Raw genomic sequence first — 25,478 nt, forward strand, 5'->3', positions numbered from 1 at the left:
TCACTGTGTTTGATTTTACACACATAATTTGTATTGTGTAACTATCCTCCACTCACTGCATTGTGCTGGAGAAATCACCCTGATTTTGTTGGGAGAAGTTGCTGCAGTTGTGGTCATGAGTTCTGTTTGCTGCAGTTCCTCGAGGCTCTTCTTAAATAGATTCTGAAGACTGTTTGCTATACAGCTGTGCTGTTGAAACAGGCTATGTTCACTGGATAAATAGAATTTGCTGTAAATTAAACACTGCGTAGAATTCTATTGTGCCCTTGGAGGCAGGCACAGAGACAGGGGGGAGGGTGCGGAGAGGGCAAACAAAATGGCAGGGGGCACCGTTCCTGACATTGCCCGGGCCCTCTGCCATTCTGTCTTGGGCAAAAAAGACCAAGGACAGCCTCCACCCCCACCCCCCGCCCCGCCAAGGCCAATCGAGAACATTAAGTGACCAATTAATGTCCACTGAAGGGCCTCCCCTCCTCCACCTCAATTGGGTGGAAGGCAGAGGGAACTGTTGCCGCAGGGAGACCCCGCCAGGTAAAGCCTGGTGGCCTTCTTGCAGGGTCGGCAGGTAAGTTCCTCCTTCAGGGACAATCCAGGGCCTCCGGAGGGCCCCTCTGGCGGCAATTGTCCCCCCTCCCTCAGGAAGACACCCCCCCTACCCTCACCAACCCCCACCCCATCGCCGGGGCCCTGCCTGAATGGTCCCGGTGACCCCAACCCCACTAACCTGCTCCCGGGGTCTTCTCCAGTCCTCAGTGCTGCAGGGCCTCCTGCGTTACCAGCAGACACCACTGCTCCCAGTGGCGCTACCGAAGCTGCAGAGCTGCTGGCCTTCTGATTGGCCTACAGTTCTGGAGGTGGGATCTTGTCCCTTAAAGGGACGGCATCCCAGACGACAGGCAGTTATTTGGCTGCCCGCCATGGAATGGCTTCGGGGGTCTGACGGCGAGCTGAGGCAGGGTCTTCCCCACCTTCCGACCTGCCACCAGGACCCACGCCTTCATAATAAAATGCAGCCCTGTGTTTTCTGTGAGCCCTGCAGTAAGTCCCTCCCCACCTCCAACTCAATGGCTCACAGTGTGTTGTCAAGCGGCACTCGTAAGAACATTAGAAATAGGAACAGGAGTAGACCGTATGGCTCCTCAAGCCTGCTCTGCCATTTAATCTAGTGTTAGTGTCACTCCTTCCTGGCAGATGAGTCTCGCACACTCACCAAGCTCTCTCCAGTAGCCGCCAGCTTTAGTGAATCCAGCAAGATTATTCTGGATCCATTGTAGGAGCAGCAAAAGAATGCTTCCAGATAGAAGAATGTTTCTTATTAAAACAAGCTTTTGTATCAGAAATGATTTGATGTTTTGGGAAATTTTTAATGATAAACTGATAGCTTTAAAACTCAAAACATAACATGAACGTTTCCTGCATTACTGACATTGGAAAGCAATTGCATTCCAAACTGAAGGGTGAATCTTCTTTAAAAGGTGAGGGATTGGAGTGTACACAGATGGTCAAACTAGCAAAAATATTGTGCACATGGAATGATTTAATCGCAAGTGATTGAGTATAACAGACGTTTTCATGCTGTACGTCATGGGCTGTTCTGTTTCACAGGGCTCTGTCGGTCCTCGTGGAGATCGTGGTGAACCAGGAGATGAAGGAAACAAGGTAATTTCTCTAGATTGTTCCTGATGCTAGGGGTTAAGGGCAGCTACTCAGACTGGCCAATGGTAGAAAGTGGTGATCCAGAGGGAATGATGCTGGGACCACCATTGTTTACCATTTACACAAACGATTTGGACTTGGGAGCCAGAAGTACAATCCTATAGTTTTCAAGCTACACCTAATTGGGGAGGTATTGTTAATACAGAAGAGGACTGTGTCAAGACACAAAGAGACATTTAATAAGCTTGCAGAATGGGCGTGTAATTGGCAAATGAATTTCAATATAGATGGATGAACGATGGTGCATTTTTGCAGGAAGAATAAATAGGTGACATAATCCTTGGCTAATGAGATTAAGTAGGGTAGAGGAGAAAAGGGATTTCGAGGTGCAGATACAGAAATCATTAAAAGGAGCAAGACATACTGACGAGGCTTGAAAAAAGCAAGCAAAGCACTGAGGTTAGAATTGAAAAGTCGAGGAATTATGTTAAATTTGTATAGAACCCTGGTTCGATCACACTTGGAATACGTACACAGTGTTGGTCTCCATATTATAAAAAGGGTATAGAGGCACTGAAGAACGTGCAAAAAAGATGATACCAGAACTGAGCTTATAACTGTCAGGATAGAATTTTATAGGATGGTACTCTGCTCTCTAGGAAAGAGAAGACTGACGGGTGACCTAATAGAGGTCTTAAAAATTATGAAATGCTTTAATAGGGTAGATGTAGAGATGTTTCCACTTGTGGGGTAGACAAAAACGAGGGGCCATAAATATACAATAGTCACTAATAAAATCCAACAGGGAATTTCCCAGAGTGGTGAAAAAGTAGAACTCACTACCACAAAGAATGAGGTTGCGGTAAGTGACATAGATGCATTTTAGGGAAAGTTAGATGAGTACAAGAGGGAGAAAGGAATAGGAAATGCTGATAGCGTGAGATGAAGTTGGTTGGAAGGAAGCTTGTGTGGAACATAAACCTATCGGCCCAAATGGCATGTTTCCCCTTGGTAAGTTCGAGGTAATTTTATGGAACCACTGATGCTCCTTATTCTGCCACCATTACAACAACGTAGAAAGCATGGCAGAACACATGTTTAGAGACACTAATCCCAGAGATGGAATAAATCGAATTCGGCTCATTTTCCATGGAATTTCAGGATTTCTACCCACATTTTTGGGGGCCACGTTCTAAAGGTTCTTCCATTATTTGGTGAATTTTGATGAGAAATATTTGCATGTTGATTCTAGACTTGACTGCACTAACAAATATTGCATTGCCGAGATACATGCCTAATAACTGTTTTACCATTGTGCCTCATTTCCGTAGGGTTATGCAGGGTTACCAGGACTTAGAGGAGCCGCTGGACAGCAAGGAGTACCGGTATGACATTTTCACAAAAAAACCTTTGAGCACATGCAGTTAATATACTGTTAGGTATCAGCCGTGGCTCACAGGTAACATCCTCACCTGAGGAAGAAGGTGATGGGTTCAAGTCCCACTGCAGAGACTTAAATACAAAATCCAGGCCAATGCTCCAGTGCAGTACTGAGGGAGTGCTGCACTGTCAGAGGGTCAGTACTGAGGGAGCATTGCACTGTTGAAAGGGCAGAACTAAGGGAGCACTGCACTGTCAGAGGGCAGTACTGGGGGAGTGCTGCACTGTCAGAGGGGCACAACTGAGGGAACGCTGCACAGTCGGAGGATCACTACTGAGGGAATGCTGCACTGTCGGAGGAACAGTACCGAGGGAGTGCTGCACTGTTGAAGGGGCTGTAGTGAGGTATGCTGCACTGTCGAGGAGTAGTAGTGTGGGACTGCTACACTGTCGGAGGTGCCATCTTCTGAATGAGACATTAAACCAAGGCTCCATTTTCCTTCCCAGTTGGATGTAAAAGATTCCACGGCCACAATTGGAGGAAGAACAGAGGAGTTCTCTCTGGTGTCCTGGGGCCAATATTTATCCCTCAACCAACATCACCAAATCAAGTTATCTGGTCATTATCCCATTGCTGTTTGTGGGATCTTGCTGTGCACAAATTGGCTAATGCATTTCCCTACAGTAAAATAGCGTCTTCGCTTCAAAGAAGTATGTTGTTGATTGTGAAGAACTTTGTGAAAGACACTGTATAAATTGGGCTCGTCTCTCTGTATTGCTAATACTCTAAATCCACGTCAGTGTGATGTTTGTTTTTCCTCAATTCAGGGAAATCCAGGTGAATTAGGAGAACTAGGGCCTAAAGGAGAAAAAGGACATAAGGTACGGACATCACACAAAATAAAGGCTTGGCCTTACTTGTTCTACTGGTTTATAATTGGCTAAGTGTTAAGCTAATGTCAGGTGCCACTGTGGCTCAATGGGTTGCATTTTTGAAGTGGTTTTGAGGTCAAAGTTTATTCCAGAAGCTTGAAAGCAAATTTTCAGTTTAACACTTCTGTGCAGTACTGAGGGGGTGCTGCACTGTCAGAGGTACTGCCTTTCAGCTGAGGTGTTAAACTGAGGCTTGTCTGCCCTCTCGGGTGTATATGAAAATCTGATAACATTATTTTGAAGAAGTTGCTGTGGTTTTCTCACTGATGTCCTGGCCAATATTTCACCCTCAATAAACATCACTCAAAGCTGATTATCTGCTCACTGGGGGAGGAGGTGGTGTAGTGGTATTGTCACTGGACTAGTAACCCAGAGACCCAGGGTATTTCTCTGGGGACATGGGTTCAAATCCCACCACAGCAAAAGATAGAATTTGAATTTAATTAATAAATCTGGAATTAAAAAGCTAGTCTAATGATGGCCATGAAACCATTGTCGATTGTTGTAAAAACCCATCTGCTTCACTAATGTCCTACATATGACTGCAGACCCACAGCAATGTGCTTGACTCTTACATGCCCTCTGAAATGGCCTAGCAAGCCACTCAGTTGGCAGCTCACCACCACCTTCTCAAGGGCAGTTAGGGATGGGCAATAAATGCTGGCCTGGACAGCAACGCCCACATCCCATGAATGAAAAAAAAATTATCACATTGTTGTTTGTGGGAGCTTGCTGTGCACAAATTGACTGTCACGTTTCCTACATTACAACAGTGGCTAAACTTCAAAACTACTTCATTGGCTGTAAAACACTTTGAGACATCCAGTGGTCATGAAAGGTGCTATATAAATGCAAGGCTTTCTTTTTATTGCTTTGGAATATGAGTAGAAGAGTAACATTCGGCAGCTTAATGCTGTATAAATATATTACCTTGTTCGGCAGATTGGCAATGCAAATAAGCTGATTCTGTTACTGTGGGAGACTGTACACTTCACGAGGAGAGGTATTTTCACAACCTACAGGGGTAGGCGGTGGCGAAGTGGTATTATCACTGGACTAGTAACCCAGAGACCCAGGGTATTGATCTGGAGACATGGGTTCGAATCCCACCACAGCAGAAGGTGGAATTTGAATTTAATTAATAAATCTGGAATTTAAAAGCTAGTCTAATGATGGCCATGAAACCATTGTCGATTTTTGTAAAAACCCATCTGGTTCACTAATGTCCTTTAGGGAAGGAAATCTGCTGGTCTGGCTTACATGTGACTCCAGACCCACAGCAATGTGGTTAACTCTTACATGCCCTCTGAAATGGCCTAGCAAGTCACTCAGTTGTACCTAACCGCTACAAAGTCTGTAAAAATGAATGAAACCGGATGGACGATCCGGCATTGACCTAGGCACCGGAAACGACAACGGCAAACACAGCCCTGTCGACCCTGCAAAGTCCTCCTTACTAACAACTGGGGCTTGTGCTTAAGTTGGGAGAGCTGTCCCACAGACTAGTCAAGCAACAGCCTGACATAGGCATACTCACGGAATCATACCTGACAGACAATGTCCCAGACACTGCAATCACCATCCCCAGGTACGTCCTGTCCCATCGGCAGGACAGACCCAGCAGAGGTGGTGGCACAGTGGTATACAGTCAGGAGGGAGTTGCCCTGGGAGTCCTCAACATCGACTCCGGACCCCATGAAGCATCAGGTCAAACATGGGCAAGGTAACCTCCTACTGATTACCACCTACCGCCCTCCCTCAGCTGATGAGTCAGTACTCCTCCATGTTGAACACCACTTGGAGGAAGCACTGAGGATGGCAAGGGCACAAAATATGCTCTGGGTGGGGGACTTCAATGTCCATCACCAAGAGTGGCTTGGTAGCACCACTACTGACCGAGCTGGCCGAGTCCTCAAGGACATGGCTGCTAGACTGGGTCTGCGGCAGGTGGTGGGGGAACCAACACGAGGGAAGAACATACTCGACCTCGTCCTCACCAATCTGCCTGCCTCAGATGCTTCTGTCCATGACAGTATTGATAGGAGTGACCACCGCACAGTCTTTGTGGAGACGAAGTCCCGCCTTCACATTGAGGATACCCTCCATCGTGTTGTGTGGCACTATCACCGTGTTGAATGGGATAGATTTTGAACGGATCTAGCAATGCAAAACTGGGCATCCATGAGGCGCTGTGGGCCAACAGCAGCAGCAGAATTGTACTCAACCACTATCTGTAACCTCATGGCCCAGCATATCCCCCACTCCATCATTACCATCAAGCCAGGAGACCAACCCTGGTTCAATGAAGAGTGCAGGAGGGCATGCCAGGAGCAGCACCAGGTATACCTCAAAATGAGGTGTCAACCTGGTGAAGCTACAACCCAGGACTACTTGCGTGCCAAACTGCGTAGGCAGCATGCGATAAACAGAGCTAAGCGATCCCATAACCAACGGATCAGATCTAAGCTCTGCAGTCCTGCCACATCCAGCCGAGAATGGTGGTGGACAATTAAACAACTAACTGGAGGAGGTGGCTCCACAAATATCCCCATCCTCAATGATGGGGGAGCCCAGCACATCAGTGCGAAAGATAAGGCTGAAACATTTGCAACAATCTTCAGCCAGAAGTGCCGAGTTGATGATCCATCACGGCCTCCTCCTGAAGTCCCCAGCATCACAGATGCCAGACTTCAGCCAATTCGATTCACTCCACGTGATATCAAGAAATGACTGAAGGCACTGGATACTGCAAAAGCTATGGGCCCTGACAATATTCCGGCAATAGTACTGAAGACCTGTGCTCCAGAACTTGCCGCGCCCCTAGCCAAGCTGTTCCAGTACAGCTACAACACTGGCATCTACCCTGCAATGTGGAAAATTGCCCAGGTATGTCCTGTACACAAAAAGCAGGATAAATCCAACCCGGCCAATTACCGCCCCATCAGTCTACTCACAATCATCAGTAAAGTGATGGAAGGTGTCATCAACAGTGCCATCAAGTGGTACTTGCTTAGCAAGAACCTGCTCAGTGACGCTCAGTTTGGGTTCCGCCAGGGCCACTCAGCTCCTGACCTCATTACAGCCTTGGTTCAAACATGGACAAAAGAGCTGAACTCAAGAGGTGACGTGAGAGTTACTGCCCTTGACATCAAGGCAGCATTTGACGAAGTATTGCATCAAGGAGCCCTAGCAAAACTGAGGTCAATGGGAATCAGGGGGAAAACCCTCCGCTGGCAGGAGTCATACCTAGAGCAAAGGAAGATGGTTGTGGTTGTTGGAGGTCAATCATCTGAGCTCCAGGACATCACTGCGGGAGCTCCTCAAGGTAGTGTCCTAGGCCCAACCATCTTCAGCTGCTTCATCAATGACCTTCCTTCAATCATAAGGTCAGAAGTGGGGATGTTCGCTGATGATTGCACAATGTTCAGCACCATTCGTGACTCCTCAGATACTGAAGCAGTCCGTGTCGAAATGCAGCAAGACCTGGAGAATATCCAGGCTTGGGCTGATAAGTGGCAAGTAACATTCGCGCCACACAAGTGCCAGGCAATGACCATCTCCAACAAGAGAGATTCTAACCACCTCCCCTTGACATTCAACAGCATTACCATCGCTGAATCCTCCACTATCAACATCCTAGGGGCTACCATTGACCAGAAACTGAACTGGAGTAGCCATATAAATACTGTGGCTACAAGAGTAGGTCAGAGGCTAGGAATCCTGAGGCGAGTAACTCACCTCCTGACTCCCCAAAGCCTGTTCACCATCTACAAGGCACAAATCAGGAGTGTGATGGAATACTCTCCACTTGCCTGGATGGGTACAGCTCCAACAACACTCAAGAAGCTCGACACCATCCAGGACAAAGCAGCCCGCTTGATTGGCACCCCATCTACAAACATTCACTCCCTCCACCACCCAACGCACAATGGCAGCAGTGTGTACCATCTACAAGATGCACTGCAGCAATGCACCAAGGCTCCTCAGACAGCACCTTCTAAACCCGCGACCTCTACCAACTAGAAGGACAAGGGCAGCAAATGCATGGGAACACCACCACCTGCAAGTTCCCCTCCAAGTCACACACCATCCTGACTTGGAACTATATCGCCGTTCCTTCACTGTCGCTGGGTCAGAATCCTGGAACTCCCTTCCTAACAGCACTGTGGGTGTACCTACCCCACATGAACTGCAGCGGTTCAAGAAGGCAGCTCACCACCACCTTCTCAAGGGCAATTAGGGATGGGAAATAAATGCTGGCCTGGCCAGCGATGCCCACATCCCATGAATGAATAAAAAAAAAGATCCCGGCAACAGCATTCACTATCCCAACCGTCACATGTTTGGCCTGCAGCAACCTGAACCTACCTCTGCACATAAAAACAACAACTACAACAACAACTTGCATTTATATAGCACCTTTAATGTAGTAAAACATCCCAAGGCACTTCACAGGAGCATTATCAAAGAAAATCAGAGAGTGATGAGACTGTGGAACTCGCTACCACAGGGAGTGGTTGGGGTGAATAGTATCGATACATTTCAGGGGAAGCTGGATAAACACATGAGGGAGAAAGGAATAGAAGGATATGCTGATAGGGTGAGAGGAAGAGGGGTGGGAGGAGGCTCGTGTGGAGCATAAACACCAACATGGACCTCTGGGGCCAAATGGCCTGTTTCTGTGCTGTAAATACTATGTAACGATGTAAATGCAGAGATTGAGGCACATCAGCAGATAGTAGGAGACGTGGTTAAAAGCTTGGTAAAAGAGGTAGGTTTTAACAAGCATCTTAAAAGAGCAGAGGGAAGTAGACAAGAAGAGAGGTTTAAGGGGGAATTCCAAAGTGAGGTGCTGTAGCCGCTTTGTAGTTGCAGCTCTGCATGGGTTCTTTTCTGAGCATTAGGGGAAGTGTGGTACCCAAGCTATATAGTCCACAAACTAATGGACTAGGATCAACATGCGAACATAGAAATTAGGAGCAGACGTAGGCCATTCGGCCCCTCCATCGTTCAATAAGATCATGGCGGATCTGTTTGTGTGTCAAATTCCACACTCCCATCTACCCCCGATAATCTTTGATTCCCTTGCCTAACAGGAATCTATCCACCTCAATGACCCCGCCCCCACCACCTTCTGAGGCAGAGAGTTCCAAAGTCACACAACCCTCTGAGAGAAACAAATTTCTCCTCATCTCTGTCCTAAAAGAGCGACCCCTAATTTAATAACAGTGCCCCCTAGTTCTCGACTCACCCACAAGTGGAAACATCCTCTCCACATCCAACCTGTCAAGACCGTTCAGGATCTTATAAACTTCAATCAAGTCTCCCCTCACTCTTCTAAACTCCAGTGAAAACAAGCCCAGTCTGTCCAACTTTTCTTCATAAGACAACCCGCTCATTCCAGGTATCAATCTAGTAAACCTCCTCTGAACCTCCTCCAACGCATTCACATCCTTCCTTAAATAAGGAAACCAAAACTGCACACAGTATTTGAGATGTGGTCTCACCAATGCCCTGTATAACTGATGCATAACAACCTTACTTTTATTTTCAATTCCTCTTGTAATAAAGGATAGCATTCCATTCACCTACTTTATTACCTGCTGTACCTGCATACTAACTTTTTGTGACTCCTGCAGTTGAACACCTAGATCCCTCTGCATCTCGGAATTCTGCAGTCATTCTCCATTTAAGTAATACTCTGCATTTTTATTCTTCCTGCCAAAGTGAACAACTTTATATTTTCCACATTATACTCCATCTGCCAGATTTTTACTCACTCACTCAACTTATCTATATCTGTCTGCAACTTCCTTATGTCCTCTTCACAACATACTTTCCTACCTATCTTTGTGTCATCTGCAAATTTAGCTACCATGCCATCGCTCCCCTCATCTAAGTCATTGATATAATTTGTAAAAAGTTGAGGCCCCAGCACAGACCCCTGCGGGACTCCACTCGTTACATCCTGCCAATCAGAAAAAGGAACCATTTATGCATACTCTCTCTTTTCTGCCAGCCAGCCAATCTTCTATCCATGCTAATATGTTACCCCCTACACCATGAGCTCCTACATTGTGCAACAATTTTTATGTGGCACCTTGTCAAATGTCTTCTGGAAATCCAAGTACAGTACATCAACGGGCTCCCCTTTATCCACAACACATGTTACTCCTTCAAAGAAGTTCAATAAATTTGTTAAACACTATCTCCCTTTCACAAAGGCATGCTGACTATTCCCAATTACCTTGAGATTTTCTAAGTGCCCAGCTGTAGCCTCCCTAATGATCAATTCTAACAATTCCCAGGACAGATGTCAAGCTAACTGGTCTATAGTTACCTGTTTTCTGCCTCCCCCCCACCCCCCCCACCTTCTTGAATAGAGGGGTTATATTTGCTTCTTTCCAGTCTGATGGAATCTTTCCAGAATCTAACGAATTTTGAAAAATTAACACCAACGCATCTACTACCTCATTAGCCATCTCTTTTAACACCCAAGGATGAAGCCCATCAGGACCCGGGGACTTGTCAGCCCGCAGCTCCATCAGTTTGCTCAGTACCACTTCCCTGGTGATTGTAATTTCACCAAGTTCCTCTCTTCCTTCCACCTCCTGATTTACAACTATTACTGGAATGTTTTTTGTATCCTCTATAGTGAAGATAGAAACAAAATATTTGCTCATTTCATCCTCCATTTCCTTATTATCTACTATTAGCCCCCCATCCTCACTCTCTAGAGGGCCAACACTCACTTTACTTACTCTTTTCCTTTTTAAATTTTTTTTTTTATTTCCAAAATATACTTTATTCATAGAAATCTGTGAAAAATACATTTCCAAACAGTTTCAAACAGCACCAAAAAATACAAACATTGCAATGGAGATCAGTTTCCTTCAATACAATCATGAGTTGCTACACAACCCTTCCATTTCACATTTGTCGTGCCAGATACGTTTTTACATTATACAGGAGACAGAAATTTTCCTTTTTAAATTTTTTTTAAATTTCCAACATATACTTTATTCATAAAAATCTGTAAAAATTACATTCCCAAACAGTTTAAAACAGCGTCAAGTCAAATAATACAGACAGTGCAAAGGTGATCAGTTACCTTCTTTACAATTATGAGTTGCCTCACAACCCTTCCATTTCATTGTCATGCCATATACATTTTTACATTTACAGCACACAAAATTTCTCTGATACAGTTCGAGGGGTTTCCCATAGATCCAGCCCCTCAGTCCAGCTTGGTGGGGGGACCTTACACTGTGGTCTTTCCCCACTGAGCCTTTGCTGCAGCTGCCCCAAGCTTTAGTGCGTCCCTCAGCACATAGTCCTGGACCTTGGAATGTGCCAGTCTGCAACATTCGGTGGTGGACAACTCTTTGCGCTGGAAGACCAGCAAGTTTCGGGCAGACCAAAGGGCGTCTTTCACCGAATTGATAGTCCTCCAGCAGCAGTTGATGTTTATCTCGGTGTGCGTCCCTGGGAACAGCCCGTAGAGCACAGACTCCTGTGTTACAGAGCTGCTTGGGATGAACCTCGACAAAAACCACTGCATCTCTTTCCACACCTGCTTTGCAAAGACACATTCCAGGAGGAGGTGGGCAACCGTCTCTTCCCCACCACAGCCACCGTGGGGGCATTGTGCAGAGGGGGCGAGACTTCGGGCATGCATGAAGGATCTGACGGGAAGGGCCCTTCTCACCACCAGCCAAGCTACATCTTGGTGCTTGTTTGAAAGTTCTGGTGATGAGGCATTCCGCCAAATGACTTTGACGGAAATTTTCCTTTTTAAGTACCTGTAGGAACTCTTGCTATCTGTTTTTACATTTCTAGATAGCTTCCCCTCACACTCTAGCTTCTTTCTCCTGATTAACCTTTTAGTCATTCTTGTTCTTTATATTGTGACCAATCATCTTACCTGCCACTCATTTTTGCACAATTATATGCTTTTCCTTAAGTTTGATGCCTTCCTTAACTTCTTTAGTTAGCCACGATCCTCTCCTTACAATTTTTCTTTACAGTCGGAATATACTTATCCTAAGTTTTCTGAAATATCCCCTGAAAGTCTGCCACTACTTCTCAATTGATCTATCTCCTAGCCTAGTAACCCAGTTCACTTCAGCTAGCTCAGCTTTCATGCCCACACAGTTTCCCTTATTTAAGTTTAAAATACTAGTCTTAGACACACTTCTCTCTTTCAAACTGGAAGTAAAATTCAATCATATTGTTTTGCTGCTACCTAGAGGTGCCTTTACTCTGAGGTCATTAATTAATCCTGTCACATTACACCATATCAAGTCTAATATAACCTGCTCTCTGGTTGGTTACAAAATATGCTGCTCTAAGAATCTATCTCGAAAGCATTCTATGAACTCTTCATCCAGGCTATTATTGCCAGTCTGATTTTTCCAGTTTATATGTAGATTAAAATCACCCATGATTATTGCCGTCCCTTTATCACAAACATCCAATATTTCTTGTATACTTTGTCCTACATTGTGATTACTGTTAGGGGGCCTGTAGACCACTCCCACCAGTGACTTCTTTCCCCTACTATTCCTCATCTCCACCCAAACCGATTCTATATCCTGATCTCCTGAACCAAGGTCATCTCTAACTATTGCACCAATGCCATCCTTGATTAGCAGTGCTACCCCTCACCTTTACCTAGCTTTCTATTCTTGAATGTCAAAGACCCCTCAATATTCCGGACCCAATCCTTGTCATCCTGTACCCACGTCTCCGTAATGGCTAAAACAGCTGCTAGAACATAGATTTTCACATTCAAGGCAACAATCACCTGCTTCAGGCCAGAGCCCCACACACTTGGAAGTCTCTGGCTTCCACCTTGGCACTGGGTTATTTTCGGGGCGGGGGGCATAGGGGTTGGGGGGGGTGGGGGTGGTGGGTGGGTTGCAAATCAGACACGAAAAATCCCACGCCCAAATTCAGTCCTTCAAAAGGAATACTTTTGCCGAGAAAAACAGGCATGATGAGGAGCAATTTCTCCCATTTATTTTTCCTTTTATCAACCGTGAGCAATGTATGTTAAATGGCAATGAAATCAATTCTGGGCTGCTGATGTAGTTTGGCAACTTGTTTGGACTCGACCTCCATGGGGAATGAACGTGACAAAATTTTGCAGACAGAGCTTAATACACAAACATCTGGATTCTCTGTGTTTGCAATAAAGTTCAGAGACCCTCTTGTTCTTTAATAGGTAATAACCATTAAAATAGTGTAACTGTCTTCTCAGTCTTATCGCACATTGCAGTGGTACAGAACAAAATGTTTTTATCTTTATGAGCTACATTATCATGTCATTTAAATCTCAGACTAACTGCAATACTGTCTACACCTATAAAGTACAAAGATCCTAACTGAATGGTGTTAATCTGGTACATCGAGTTTTTGCAACGTAAACTGTGTCTGCCCAAGAAATTAAAAGACCAATTCAGCCTGAATACGAGAATAATTTGGCACAGGAGGAGGCCAGTGGGCCCACCCTGCCTGTGCCAGCACTTTGAAAGAGCTATCTAATTAATCCCATTCCCTGCTTTTTCTCCATAGCCCTGTAAATTTCTCCTATCAAGTACCAATTCCCTTTTGAAAGTTATTACTGAATCCGCTTCCACTGCCCGATCAGGCAGCACATTCCAGATCACAACAACTCACTGCAGCTCACCACCACCTTCTCAAGGACAATTAGGGATGGGCAATTAATGCTGACCTTACCAGCAACGTCTACATCTCATGAAAGAATAAAAAAATCTCCTCGTTTCCCCTTTGGCTCCTTTGCCAGTTATTCTGGAATCTGTGTTCCCTAGTTACTGACACTTCAGTCACTGAAAACAGTTTCTTCTTACAAACTCTGTTACAATCTTTAATGATTTTGAACATCTCTATGAAATTTCCCCTTAACATTCCCTGCTCTATGGGGAACAATCCCAGCTTCTTCAGTCTGGAGACTCAGTTATAATGAGTGTGTCCGACAGCAGTTAATGTGTTCCGTTTTCTTTTGGGCTCTTGTGCTAGGGAAGAGAAAGTACCTATATCATTTTATATGACTCATGGTGTTTTCAATTTGTTTTACCAAAAAAAAAGCGTATTTTTGAGCTTTAAGCTTTTGAATTGTCAGCATGGCAGGAATTGCCGGAATCTTGATTCTAAATCAAGCAAAATAACAGGCAGACAGCTTGATATGTCATCACAATATTATAAGCATATGAAGGGTTTTGAGAAAGGAACAAGGGAGAAAATGTTTCCATTGCAGGATTTAAGATAATTGGCAAGAAGAGACGAGGAGAATTTGTCTTTTTTTGCACAGTGAGTTGTTGTGATCTGGAATGTGCTGTCTGAAAGGGCGGTGGATTCAGTAATAACTTATCAAAGGGAATTGAATATACAGTCAAACAGCAGCAAAAGTACAGCGCATGCTGGAAATCTGAAATAAAGACAGAAATGCTGGAAACACTCAGCAGGTCAGGCAGCATCTGTGGAGAGAGAAACAGGTCAATGACCTTTCACCAGAACTGGAAGAGGTTGGATAAATACGTGAAGTGGAGAAAATTGCAGGGCTATGGGGAAAGAGCAGGAGAGCGGGAATAATTGGATAGCTCTGTGAAGGAGCCAGCACAGACATGATGGGCCGAATGCCCTCCTTCTGTACTGTATCTTTCTATGAGTATTGACAGGCAACGGAGAATATCGATTGAATTATATGCTCGCTGTTTTAAATCTCAAAATCTTGTAAAATAATATTAATTCTGAGCTGGCTATAATGCTTACAGGGTGAAAAAGGAGCGAAAGGATCTCGTGGGGAGCCAGGGAAGGCAGGCTTATCGGTGAGTTGCCCTCATTATGTTTATATCATGCAGACTGCTTTAACTCTCAAACAGCTGGGAATCTATTTGCTTTCCATCTTACAAAGTACAGTTGGAGAAAAGAGCAACATGAAGCAGCATTGCTTAATTTTCACAACCAGCTGAGCCCGTTCAGGAACAATCTCTAAACACAAACCCCCTCAGTCCTGCTGAAATTTCACTGTTAAGGTATCTATTTTCCCCAGGGTGCAGCATACAACATTGCACAAGGCACCTTCTCAAGAGCAATTAAGGATGGGCTGGCCTTGGCACATCCCAAGAATGAATAAAGTAAATAATTGCTGAGCAATGGATGGGTGATTATTGCAGCTTTTCCAACAGTTCCCACAAGCCCAGAGCAAAATTACAAAGGAACTGTACGTTATTTAAAAAGTTCCCCAATGGATATTTTCTTGACTTGTTTTATAGGGAATCACTGGACCAACTGGTAAAAGAGGAGCAGCCGGGTATCCAGGACTGAGAGGAATACCTGGGAATGTCGGAAAGCCAGGATCACCTGGATATCCTGGGCAGCCTGTAAGTATGTTCTATGTTTCATATCCCTGGGAATTTTGAAAACATTTTTTGCTTGTGAATTTTGTGCTGGATAAGATGAGAGACGTTTGCACTGGGCAATGAACACTTCTCAGTCCAGACATCCACATCAACATCAAGCACTTCCAGGTCATGTGTAACACAGATTAGGCACGTGTATAATCTGCCCACAACACAGACACCCTAATGGGGAGATGATGGTTTAGTGGTAATGTCACTGAACTAAGTAATCCAGACTCCCAGGCCAGTGCCCTGGGGACACAGGTTCAATGCCCAGAGCAGCTGGTGGAATTTAAATTCAATTAATTAATGAAAATCTGGAATTCAAAGCTAGTCTCAGTAATGGTGCCATGAAACTAACATCAATGTTGTAAAAACCCATCTGGTTCACTAATGTCCTTTAGGGAAGGAAATCTGCTGTCCTGACCTGGTCTGGCCTACATGTGACTCCAGACCCACAGCAATGTGGTTGACTCTTAACTGCCCTCTGAAATAGCCGAGCAAGTCACTCAGTTGTCAAGAGCAATTAGGGAAGGGCAACAAACGTTGGCCTTGGCAGTGACACCCACATCCTATGAAAGATTAAAAAAAAACCCTACACGCACTGCCAATTTACTCAACAGGCCATCACTATAAGAAGGTCTGTACATTTTGTCCTGGGATCCAAATAGCTTTTATTGCTCAAGACCTTCATGGTCATTGCTTGAATAGAAATGCAAGTGAGACTGATGGCTGGGGCTGGATTTTCAAAATGGGGTCAGGAACCCAACACCTGGATGACCCCACACCTCAGCTGCATCACTAACACAATGCAATCTTTAAATGTTATTGCCCTAATTGGGCGGAAGTCAAGCTGGGTGCCCTGTTATTGGCACCGACACCTGCAGGAGGCGGGAGCTGCCTGCACAGTGCGAGTGGCAAAGGCAGATGGCATCCATGATAGGGCCTACCTCTGGCTTGTCAAGGAGAGAAGGCAGCTCCATGGAGGGCCAGTGGAATAAAGAGGAGAGGCAGCATTTCCAGCATAAAGAAACGTCCTGCGCTGGGCCCGGCATAAGATTCCCATTGGGCCCCAAACATTTCATCTCCCAACTGGTCAGGCTCCCCAGAATCCTCACTGACAATTGGTGTGCGGAGCCCCTCCTGCACCCCCAAACCCCCCCCCCCCCGATGGCCAACCGCACCCTCACCTGCACCCCAAACTCCCCCATCCCTACCCCTCCCATACCCCCCAATACCCCCACCCCTACCTGCACCACCCCCAACCCCCCTCGGACCACCCCCACCCCCACCTGCACACTCCACCCACCCCACCCCCCCACTACGCCCCCAACCACCCCCACCCCTCCCCCCCCCCCCCACCAACCGTTTCAGGTGGGAGGCCACATTACAATTTTTGTCTTACTTAGGGGGCCGGTGAGACAATTTCAGGAAGATAAAGACATTAAAAATTTAACTTACTATTAATCAAAACAACAACAAATGTGCATTTTTGTGAAGAAATGAAAAGGCTGATTTATTGACTTACTTTCTCATCACTATGTTGGACACTGATTTCGTGAGATACCTGGCATTTTTTTGCTTGCACACGTAGTCAGTGTTTTCCCGCACACTTGTAGCGATGCGGAGTATTCCAGATAGATGTCCATCAGTCGGGAGTGATCTTGATCACTCTCTCTCGTTCTCTCTCTTTCTGTGCCCTCTCTTTCTCTCTCTCTGTCACCTCTCTCTATCTCTGTCTGTCCCCTCTCTCTCACCGTCTCTCACTGTCCCCTCTTTCTCTCTGTCTCCCCTCTCTCTGTGTATGACCCCCCCATGTCTCTCTCTGTCCCCTCTCTCTCTCTGCCCCCTTTCTCTCTCTATGTCCCCCCCCCTCTCTGTCCTCCTTCTCTTTCTCTGTCCTCCTTCTCTTTCTCTGTCCCCCTTCTCTTTCTCTGTCCCCCCCTCTCTCTCTGTCTCCCCTCTCTCTGTCCGCCCCCCCACCCCCCAGCCCCCCTCTCTCTCTCTGTCCCACCTCTCTCTCTGTCCCCCCTATCTTTCTATCTCTGTGTCCCCCTCACTCTCTCTCTCTTTGTCCCTCTCTCTCTGTCCCCCCTCTGTCTACCACCGTCTCTCTCTCTCCCCCCTTTCTCTCTCTCCCCACCCCTCCCCTCTCTCCCTCTCCACCTGTCTCTCTCTCTGCTCCGCTCTCTCTCTCCGCGCTCTCTCTCTGCCCCCCTCTCTCTCTCCCCTCTCTCTCTGCCCCCCCTCCCTACCCCCTTTCTCTCTCTCTCCCCCCTCTTTCTCTCTCTCTCCCCCTTTCTCTCCCCTTCCCCCTTCTCTCTCCCTCCCTCTCTCTCTCCCTCTTCTCTCTCTCCCATTCTCTCTCTCCCCCCTCTCTCTCTCCCCCCTCTCTCTCTTCCCCCCTCTCTCTCTCTCCCCACCTCTCTCTCCTCCTTCTCTCTCCCCCCTCTCTCTCTCTCCCCCCTCCCCTCTCTCCCTCTCCACCTGTCTCTCTCTCTCTCTGCTCCGCTCTCTCTCTCCCCTCTCTCTCTCTGCCCCCCTCTGTCTCTCCCCTCTCTCTCTGCCCCCCCTCCCTACCCCCTTTCTCTCTCTCTCCCCCTCTCTCTCTCTCTCCCTCTCTCCCTCCCCCCCCTCTCTCCCCCTCTCTCCCTCTTCTCTCTCTCTCCCTTCTCTCTCCTTCTCCCTTCTCTCCCTCCCCTTCTCCCTCTCCCTCCCCCTTCTCCCCTCTCACTCATCTCTCCCTCTCTCTCTCTCCCCCTCCCCCCTCTCTCTGCCCCCTTTCCTCCCCCTCTCTTTCTTTCTCTCTCTGTCCCCTCTATCTTTCTCTGTCCCCCTTCTCTCTCTCTCTCTCTCTGTCTCCCCCTGTTAAAAAAGTCATGAAATCTCGAATCTGTCAGAAGTTGGGAAACTGCTGTCATGCAGGACCTGTCAGCTGTGAAACTGACACTTGCGATGTTTTTTGAAAGAAGAAGACAATGGGAAATTTCTCAGCTCTGAAATACATTGGCAGGCCTGATGGAAACTTCTGGCGAGCGAGATCCTGGCTCGTAGGGTGTATGTTGGACAATCTGTTCAATAATAACTTTCAGAAGGGAATTGGATAAATACATGAAAGGGAAAAATTTATAGTGTTATGAGGAAAGGGCAGGGCACAAATTGGATATCTCTTTCAAAGAGCCAGCAAAGACATGATGGGCCGAATGGTCTCCTGTGCTGTAATCAGTCTATAATTCTATGAAATGAAAACAAGTTCTTCAGAAAAAATAGCTGATTCCTTTACAGTCTAAGTCAGATGCTGTAGTGAAGATCATTCAGACTCACATTTGCATTGCCGACTATCACAAGCCTCCGTCTCTGTCTCAGTGGGTGCAGTTTCTCCGATAATCAGAATCTATTGACGAACAGCTACATCAAGCTTGAACCTGCAGTTGAGTCCTGATCACTTCCTCCCAGGAAGGATATGCTTTTTATTGAATGTATAATGAATGGATTCTGGCTCATTTAATCTTTAAGGGATGCTTAAGAAAGATGAGCTTTGCGAAAAAAATGTGGAGACTTATGATAATTCAGTTGGAACTTTCTAGATTAAGAAAGTAGTTTACAAAATCGATCCTGGCTATTGTCCATCATGGAGAAGTGTTCAAAAATGAAGGTACTTGAGGTTGAAACATTGAAAAGTTGAGAATAATAGTAGTTGTCAGGCAGTGATTTTTCTTCCAAACTTTCATTGATTTATGGAACGAATTACCAAGAAAGGTTTTTAACAAGCGTTAATGAGGTGGCTTTCAGTTGCAAAAGAGTGATTGAGAATATGGTGAAATGATGAATAACAGTTTTTAATCGAAAAGAAAGACTTGCATTTCTATATCGCCCCTTTCACAACTGCAGGACATCTCAAAGTGCTTTCCAGCCAATTAAGTACTTTTAAGTGTAATCACTGTTGTATTGTGGGAAACGCAGCAGCCAATTTGCTCACAGCAAGCTCCCACAAACAGTAATGTGATAATGAGTGGATACTCTCCTGCTTCAGATGCTGTTTCTCCTGCCTATGTAATTTTGTAGCTGATAGTGTCAGACTTCCCGAAACCGTCCACCCGCCCGCCATCTCGGTCAACTGGGCAGGGAGCGCCTGTAAATGGATAAGAATTGGTGGACTGTCTACTGGGAGCTCGACGGGGAGGAGCAGGTGGCCCGAGTGCCCATGAGGCGGTCGTCGAGGCTCAGGGCCTCAATCCGGCCTCGGTCGCCTGACCGCCGTCACGGCTAGGAACCAGGAAAGAAGTTCCACCTTGAGCTGAATTGCACCACGAGCACAGTGTCAGCCTGGAGGATGCCGACATCGAGGAGGCCGTGCAGGCTGTGGGCTGGCCCGCTCGCCAGGGCCGCGACCCCACACCGGATGCCTCTCCCCTCCCCCCATCGCACCCCCTTCCCCCCTTGAATCCCCTTCCCCCTGCACCCCCTTCCCCCTCGCGCCCCCTCCGCAACCCCTCCCCCGTGCACCCCTCGCTCCCCCTTCCCCCCTCGCACCCCCTCCCTCCTCGGACCCCCACCCCACTTCCCTCTCTCTCCATGAAATCGCACAGTTTACTTGATAGGGCCCCTGCTCAGGGATAGGTGCTAACAACCCCACTGCCTTGTGGGCGTCTCGGGAGAGACCAAGGGTAAGGGAGTAAACCCTGACAGAAAATCCAGAGTGGAACCCCCAAGGCGGTCGGTCATGTGTCACCTTTGGCATGTTTCCAGCAGTTCCTGCAGCTACGTCATGCTCTGCACTCCTTTGGACCCCACTAGGAAGGCCGAAAGGGGGGTTTTGATGCTTGGGCAACTCACAATCTACATACATTCCACCCAGGCATGCGCCATGGAGAGGTCACTCCATAGTCACCTCACAGAGACCAAAACAACACAGAAGACAGCAGTTACAGGTTATAAGTCCAGCTCAATTGGCGTAGAGATTGGGCGCCACAGGTTGCCTTTGTCAGTGGAAGAGGTCATCGCATCTCACTGGACAGCTACCGCCCGCCTCAAACCGGGCAGCCCTCTGGTCAGAAAGGTTCAGTCCCGCCACAGTCCACCTGCTTCAATGGGTGCTTGAAGCTCAGGGTCATTGCCTGAAAAGTGGACTGCAACACCGCACCAAACAACATGATACAAAAAGGAAAGAAGGTACCAGCCCTTCGCTTTGCAAGCTGGAACGTCAGAACTATGTGTTCTGGCCTTTCGGAAGACCTTACACAAATCAACGACTCTTGGAAGACCGCCATCATTAACAACGAGCTCAGTAGACTCAATGTAGACATTACAGCATTTCAGGAGACACGCCTCCCTGCGAGTGGATCTCGAGCAGAGCAAGACTACACCTTCTACTGGCAGGGTAGGGATCCTGAAGAACCAAGACAGCATGGAGTGGGATTCGCCATCAGAAGCTCTTTGCTCAGCATGAAGGAGCCACATTCAAATGGCTCGGAATGCATACTGTCCATCCGACTACTCACCGCCTCTGGTCCAGTACACCTACTCAGCATCCTTGCCCCAACACTCTGCTCCCCATCTGAAGTTAAAGACCAGTTCTACGAGGAACTCCATAATATCATTAGTAGCATTCCTAACAGTGAACATTTGTTCCTTTTGGGGGACTTTAACGCAAGGGTTGGGGCCGACCATGACTCATGGCCCTCCTGCCTTGGGCGCTATGGCATTGGAAGGATGAATGAGAATGAACAGAGACTGCTGGAGTTGTGTACCTATCACAACCTCTGCATCACCAACTCGTTCTTTCATACTAAACCCTGTCACCAGGTTTCTTGGAGGCACCCAAGGTCACGTCGTTGGCACCAGCTGGACCTCATCGTCACAAGGCGAGCCTCTTTAAACAGCGTTCAAATCGCACGCCACCACCCCCCCCCGCCCCCCAAGTCTAAATCAGGGGACACGATCACTGACCAACGCAAGCAAATGGACCACTGTGTGGGGCACTACGTGGAACTGTACTCGAGGGAAAATGTTGTCACTGAGACCGCCCTCAATGCAGCCCAGTCTCTGCCAGTCATGAATGAGCTGGACGAACAGCCAACAAAATCGGAACTCAGTGATGCCATTGATTCTCCAGCCAGTGGAAAAGCCCCTGGAAAGGAAGGCATTACCCCTGAAATAATCAAGAGTGCTAAGCCTGCTATACTCTCAGCACTACATGAACTGCTTTGCCTGTGCTGGGACGAGGGAGCAGTACCACAGGACATGCGCAATGCCAATATCATCACCCTCTAGAAGAACAAGGGTGACCACGGTGACTGCAACAACTACCATGGAATCTCCCTGCTCAGCATAGTGGGGAAAGTCTTTGCTCGAGTCACTTTAAACAGACTCCAGAAGCTGGCCGAGCATGTCTACCCTGAGGCACAGTGTGGCTTTCGAGCAGAGAGATCCACCATTGACATGCTGTTCTCCCTTCGCCAGCTACAGGAGAAATGCCGCAAACAACAGATGCCCCTCTACGTTGCTTTCATAGATCTCACCAAAGCCTTTGACCTCGTCAGCAGATGTGGTCTCTTCAGACTACTCGAAAAGATCGGATGTCCACCAAAGCTACTAAGTATCATCACCTCATTCCATGACGATATGAAAGGCACAATCAGACTCCTTTCCTATCCTGAGTGGCGTGAAACAGGGCTGTGTTCTCGCACCTACACTGTTTGGGATCTTCTTCTCCCTGCTGCTCTCACATGCGTTCAAGTCTTCAGAAGAAGAAATTTTCCTCCACACAAGATCAGGGGGCAGGTTGTTCAACCTTGCCCATCGAAGAGCGAAGACCAAAGTACGGAAAGTCCTCATCAGGGAACTCCTCTTTGCTGACGATGCTGCATTAACATCTCACACTGAAGAGTGTCTGCAGAGACTCATCGACAGGATTTCAGCTGCCTGCAGTGAATTTGGCCTAACCATCAGCCTCAAGAAAACGAACATCATGGGACAGGACGTCAGAAATGCTCCAACCATCAATATCGGCGACCACGCTCTGGAAGTGGTTCAAGAGTTCACCTACCTAGGCTCAACTATCACCAGTAACCTGCAGAAATCAACAAGCGCATGGGAAAGGCTTCCACTGCTATATCCAGACTGGCCAAGAGAGTGTGGGAAAATGGCGCACTGACACGGAACACAAAAGTCCGACTGTTTCAAGCCTGTGTCCTCAGTACCTGGCTCTACGGCAGCGAGGCCTGGACAACATATGTCAGCCAAGAGCGACGTCTCAATTCATTCCATCTTCTCTGCCTCCGGAGAATCCTTGGCATCAGGTGGCAGGACCGTATCTCCAACACAGAAGTCCTCGAGGCGGCCAACATCCGCAGCATATACACCCTACTGAGCCAGCGGCACTTGAGATGGCTTGGCCATGTGAGCCGCATGGAAGATGGCAGGATCCCCAAGGACACATTGTACAATGAGCTCGTCACTGGTATCAGACCCACCGACCGTCCATGTCTCTGCTTTAAAGACGTCTGCAAACGCGACATGAAGTCCTGTGACATTGATCAAGTCGTGGGAATCAGTTGCCAGTGATTACCAGAGCTGGCGGGCAGCCATAAAGGCGGGGCTAAAGAGTGGTGAGTCGAAGAGACTTAGCAGTTGGCAGGAAAAAAGACAGAAGCGCAAGGGGAGAGCCAACTGTGTAACAGCCCCGACAACCAATTTTATCTGCAGCACCTGTGGAAGAGTCTGTCACTCTAGAATTGGCCTTTATCGCCACTCCAGGCGCTGCTGCACAAACTACTGACCATCTCCAGGCGCTTACCCATTGTGTCTCGAGACAAGGAGGCCAAAGAAGAAGAAGAAGAAGACGAAGTCTGTCTCTTTAAGTGGTGATAATTAAGTGATAAACATTGGACTGGAGAAATCCCCTGCTCTTCTTCTGTAATTGAACCATGGTGTTCGTTACATCCATCTGAGAGCTCTCAGTTTAACCTCTCATTTGAAAGATGGTAACTGTGACAGTGCAGCACTCCCTCAGTACCACATTGGAATTTTCTATGAAAAAAGAACAGACTGAGGCCAAAAATCCTTTTTATTTCACTAAAAATGCCTTCTTACCTTAGATTGGTACAGATCTAAATCATTTTAAGACATTTTTTATATTCATTCATGGGATGCGGGTTTCACTGATTAGGCCAGCATTTTATTGCCCATCCCTAATTGCCCTCGAGAAGGTGGTGGTGAGCTGCCTTCTTGAACCGCTGCAGTCCATGTGGGGTAGGTACACCCACAGTGCTGTTAGGAAGGGAGTTCCAGCATTTTGACCCAGCAACAGTGAAGGAACGGCGATATAGTTCCAAGTCAGGATGGTGTGTGACATGGAGGGGAACTTGCAGGTGGTGGTGTTCCCATGTATTTGCTGCCCTTGTCCTTCTAGTTGGTAGAGGTCGCGGGTTTGGAAGGTGCTGTCTGAGGAGCCTGGGTGCATTGCTGCAGTGCATCTTGTAGATGGTACACACTGCTGCCAATGTGCGTCGGTGGTGGAGGGAGTGAATGTTTGTAGATGGGGTGCCAATCAAGCGGGCTGCTTTGTCCTGGATGGTGTCGAGCTTCTTGAGTGTTGTTGGAGCTGCACCCCTCCAGGCAAGTGGAGAGTATTCCATCACAGTCCTGACTTGTGCCTTGTAGATGGTGGACAGGCATTGGGGAGTCAAGAGGTGAGTTACTTGCTGCAGGATTCCTATTCTCTGACCTGCTCTTGTAGCCAGGGTATTTATATGACGACTCCAGTTCAGTTTCTGGTCAATGGTAGCCCCTAGGATGTTGATAGTGGGGGATTCAGCGATGGTAATGCTGTTGAATGTCAAGGGGAGATGGTTAGATTCTCTCTTGTTGGAGATGGTCATTGCCTGGCACTTGTGTGGCGCAAGTGTTACTTGCCACCTATCAGCCCAAGCCTGGATATTGTCCAGGTCTTGCTGCATTTCTATACGGACTGCTTCAGTATCTGAGGAGTCACGAATTGTGCCGAACGTTGTGCAATCATCAGCGAACATCCCCACTTCTGACCTTATGATTGAAGGAAGGTCATTGATGAAGCAGCTGAAGATGGTTGGGCCGAGGACACTACCCTGAGGAACTCCTGCAGTGATGTCCTGGACTTGAGATGATTGACCTCCAACAACCACAACCATCTTACTTTGTGCTAGGTATGACTCCAATCAGCGGAGAGTTTTCCCTCTGATTTCCATTGACTTCAGTTTTGCTAGGACTCCTTGATACTATACTCGGTCAAATGCTGCCTTGATGTCCAGGGCAGTCACTCACACCTCACCTCTCAAGTTCAGCTCTTTTGCCCATGTTTGAACCAAGGCTGTAATTAGGTCAGGAGCTGAGTGGCCCTGGCGGAACCCAAATTTAGTGCCACTGAGCAGGTTATTGCTGAGCAAGTGCTGCTTGATAACACCGTCGATGACACCTTCCATCAGTTTACTGATGATTGAGAGTAGGCTGATGGGGCGGTAATTGGCCGGGTTGGACTTGTCTTGCTTTTGTGTACCTGGGCAATTTTCCACATTGCCGGGTAGATGCCAGTGTTGTAGCTGTACTGGAACAGCTTGGTTAGGGGCGCAGCAAGTTCTGGAGCACAGGTCTTCAGTACTATTGCTGGAGTATTGTCAGGGCCCATAGCCTTTGCAGTATCCTGTGCCTTCAGTCATTTCTTGATCTTACATGGAGTGAATCAAATTGGCTGAAGAGTGGCATCTATAATGCTGGGGACTTCAGGAGGAGGCAGAGATGGATCATCCACTCGGCACTTCTGGCTGAAGAGTGATGCAAATGCTTCAGCCTTATCTTTTGCACTGATGTGCTGGGCTCCCCCATCAATGAGGATGGGGATATTTGTGGAGCCACCTCCTCCAGTTAGTTGTTTAATTGTCTACCAGCATTCACAACTGGATATGGCAGGATTCCAGAGCTTAGATCTGATTCGTTGGTTATGGGATCGCATAGCTCTGTTTATCGCATGCTGCTTACGCAGTTTGGCATGCAAGTAGTCATGGGTTGTAGCTTCACCAGGTTGACACCTCATTTTGCAAAAAGCAAGCA

At 47.3% G+C, this 25,478-nt stretch overlaps 1 protein-coding gene across 1 annotated transcript in view; it reads left to right on the forward strand.

The window, feature by feature from the left end:
- Positions 1–25,478, forward strand: part of LOC137373159 (collagen alpha-1(XXIV) chain) — a 351,399-nt gene that overhangs the window by 270,916 nt on the left and 55,005 nt on the right. Inside the window, exons 43-47 of the mRNA XM_068038018.1 lie at positions 1,606–1,659; positions 2,988–3,041; positions 3,865–3,918; positions 14,766–14,819; positions 15,267–15,374. Of these exons, the coding sequence (XP_067894119.1) occupies positions 1,606–1,659; positions 2,988–3,041; positions 3,865–3,918; positions 14,766–14,819; positions 15,267–15,374 (324 nt within the window). The remainder of the gene's footprint in view (positions 1–1,605; positions 1,660–2,987; positions 3,042–3,864; positions 3,919–14,765; positions 14,820–15,266; positions 15,375–25,478) is intronic.

The sequence above is a fragment of the Heterodontus francisci genome, chromosome 8, assembly GCF_036365525.1.
Source record: "Heterodontus francisci isolate sHetFra1 chromosome 8, sHetFra1.hap1, whole genome shotgun sequence".
Taxonomy (NCBI): domain Eukaryota; kingdom Metazoa; phylum Chordata; class Chondrichthyes; order Heterodontiformes; family Heterodontidae; genus Heterodontus; species Heterodontus francisci.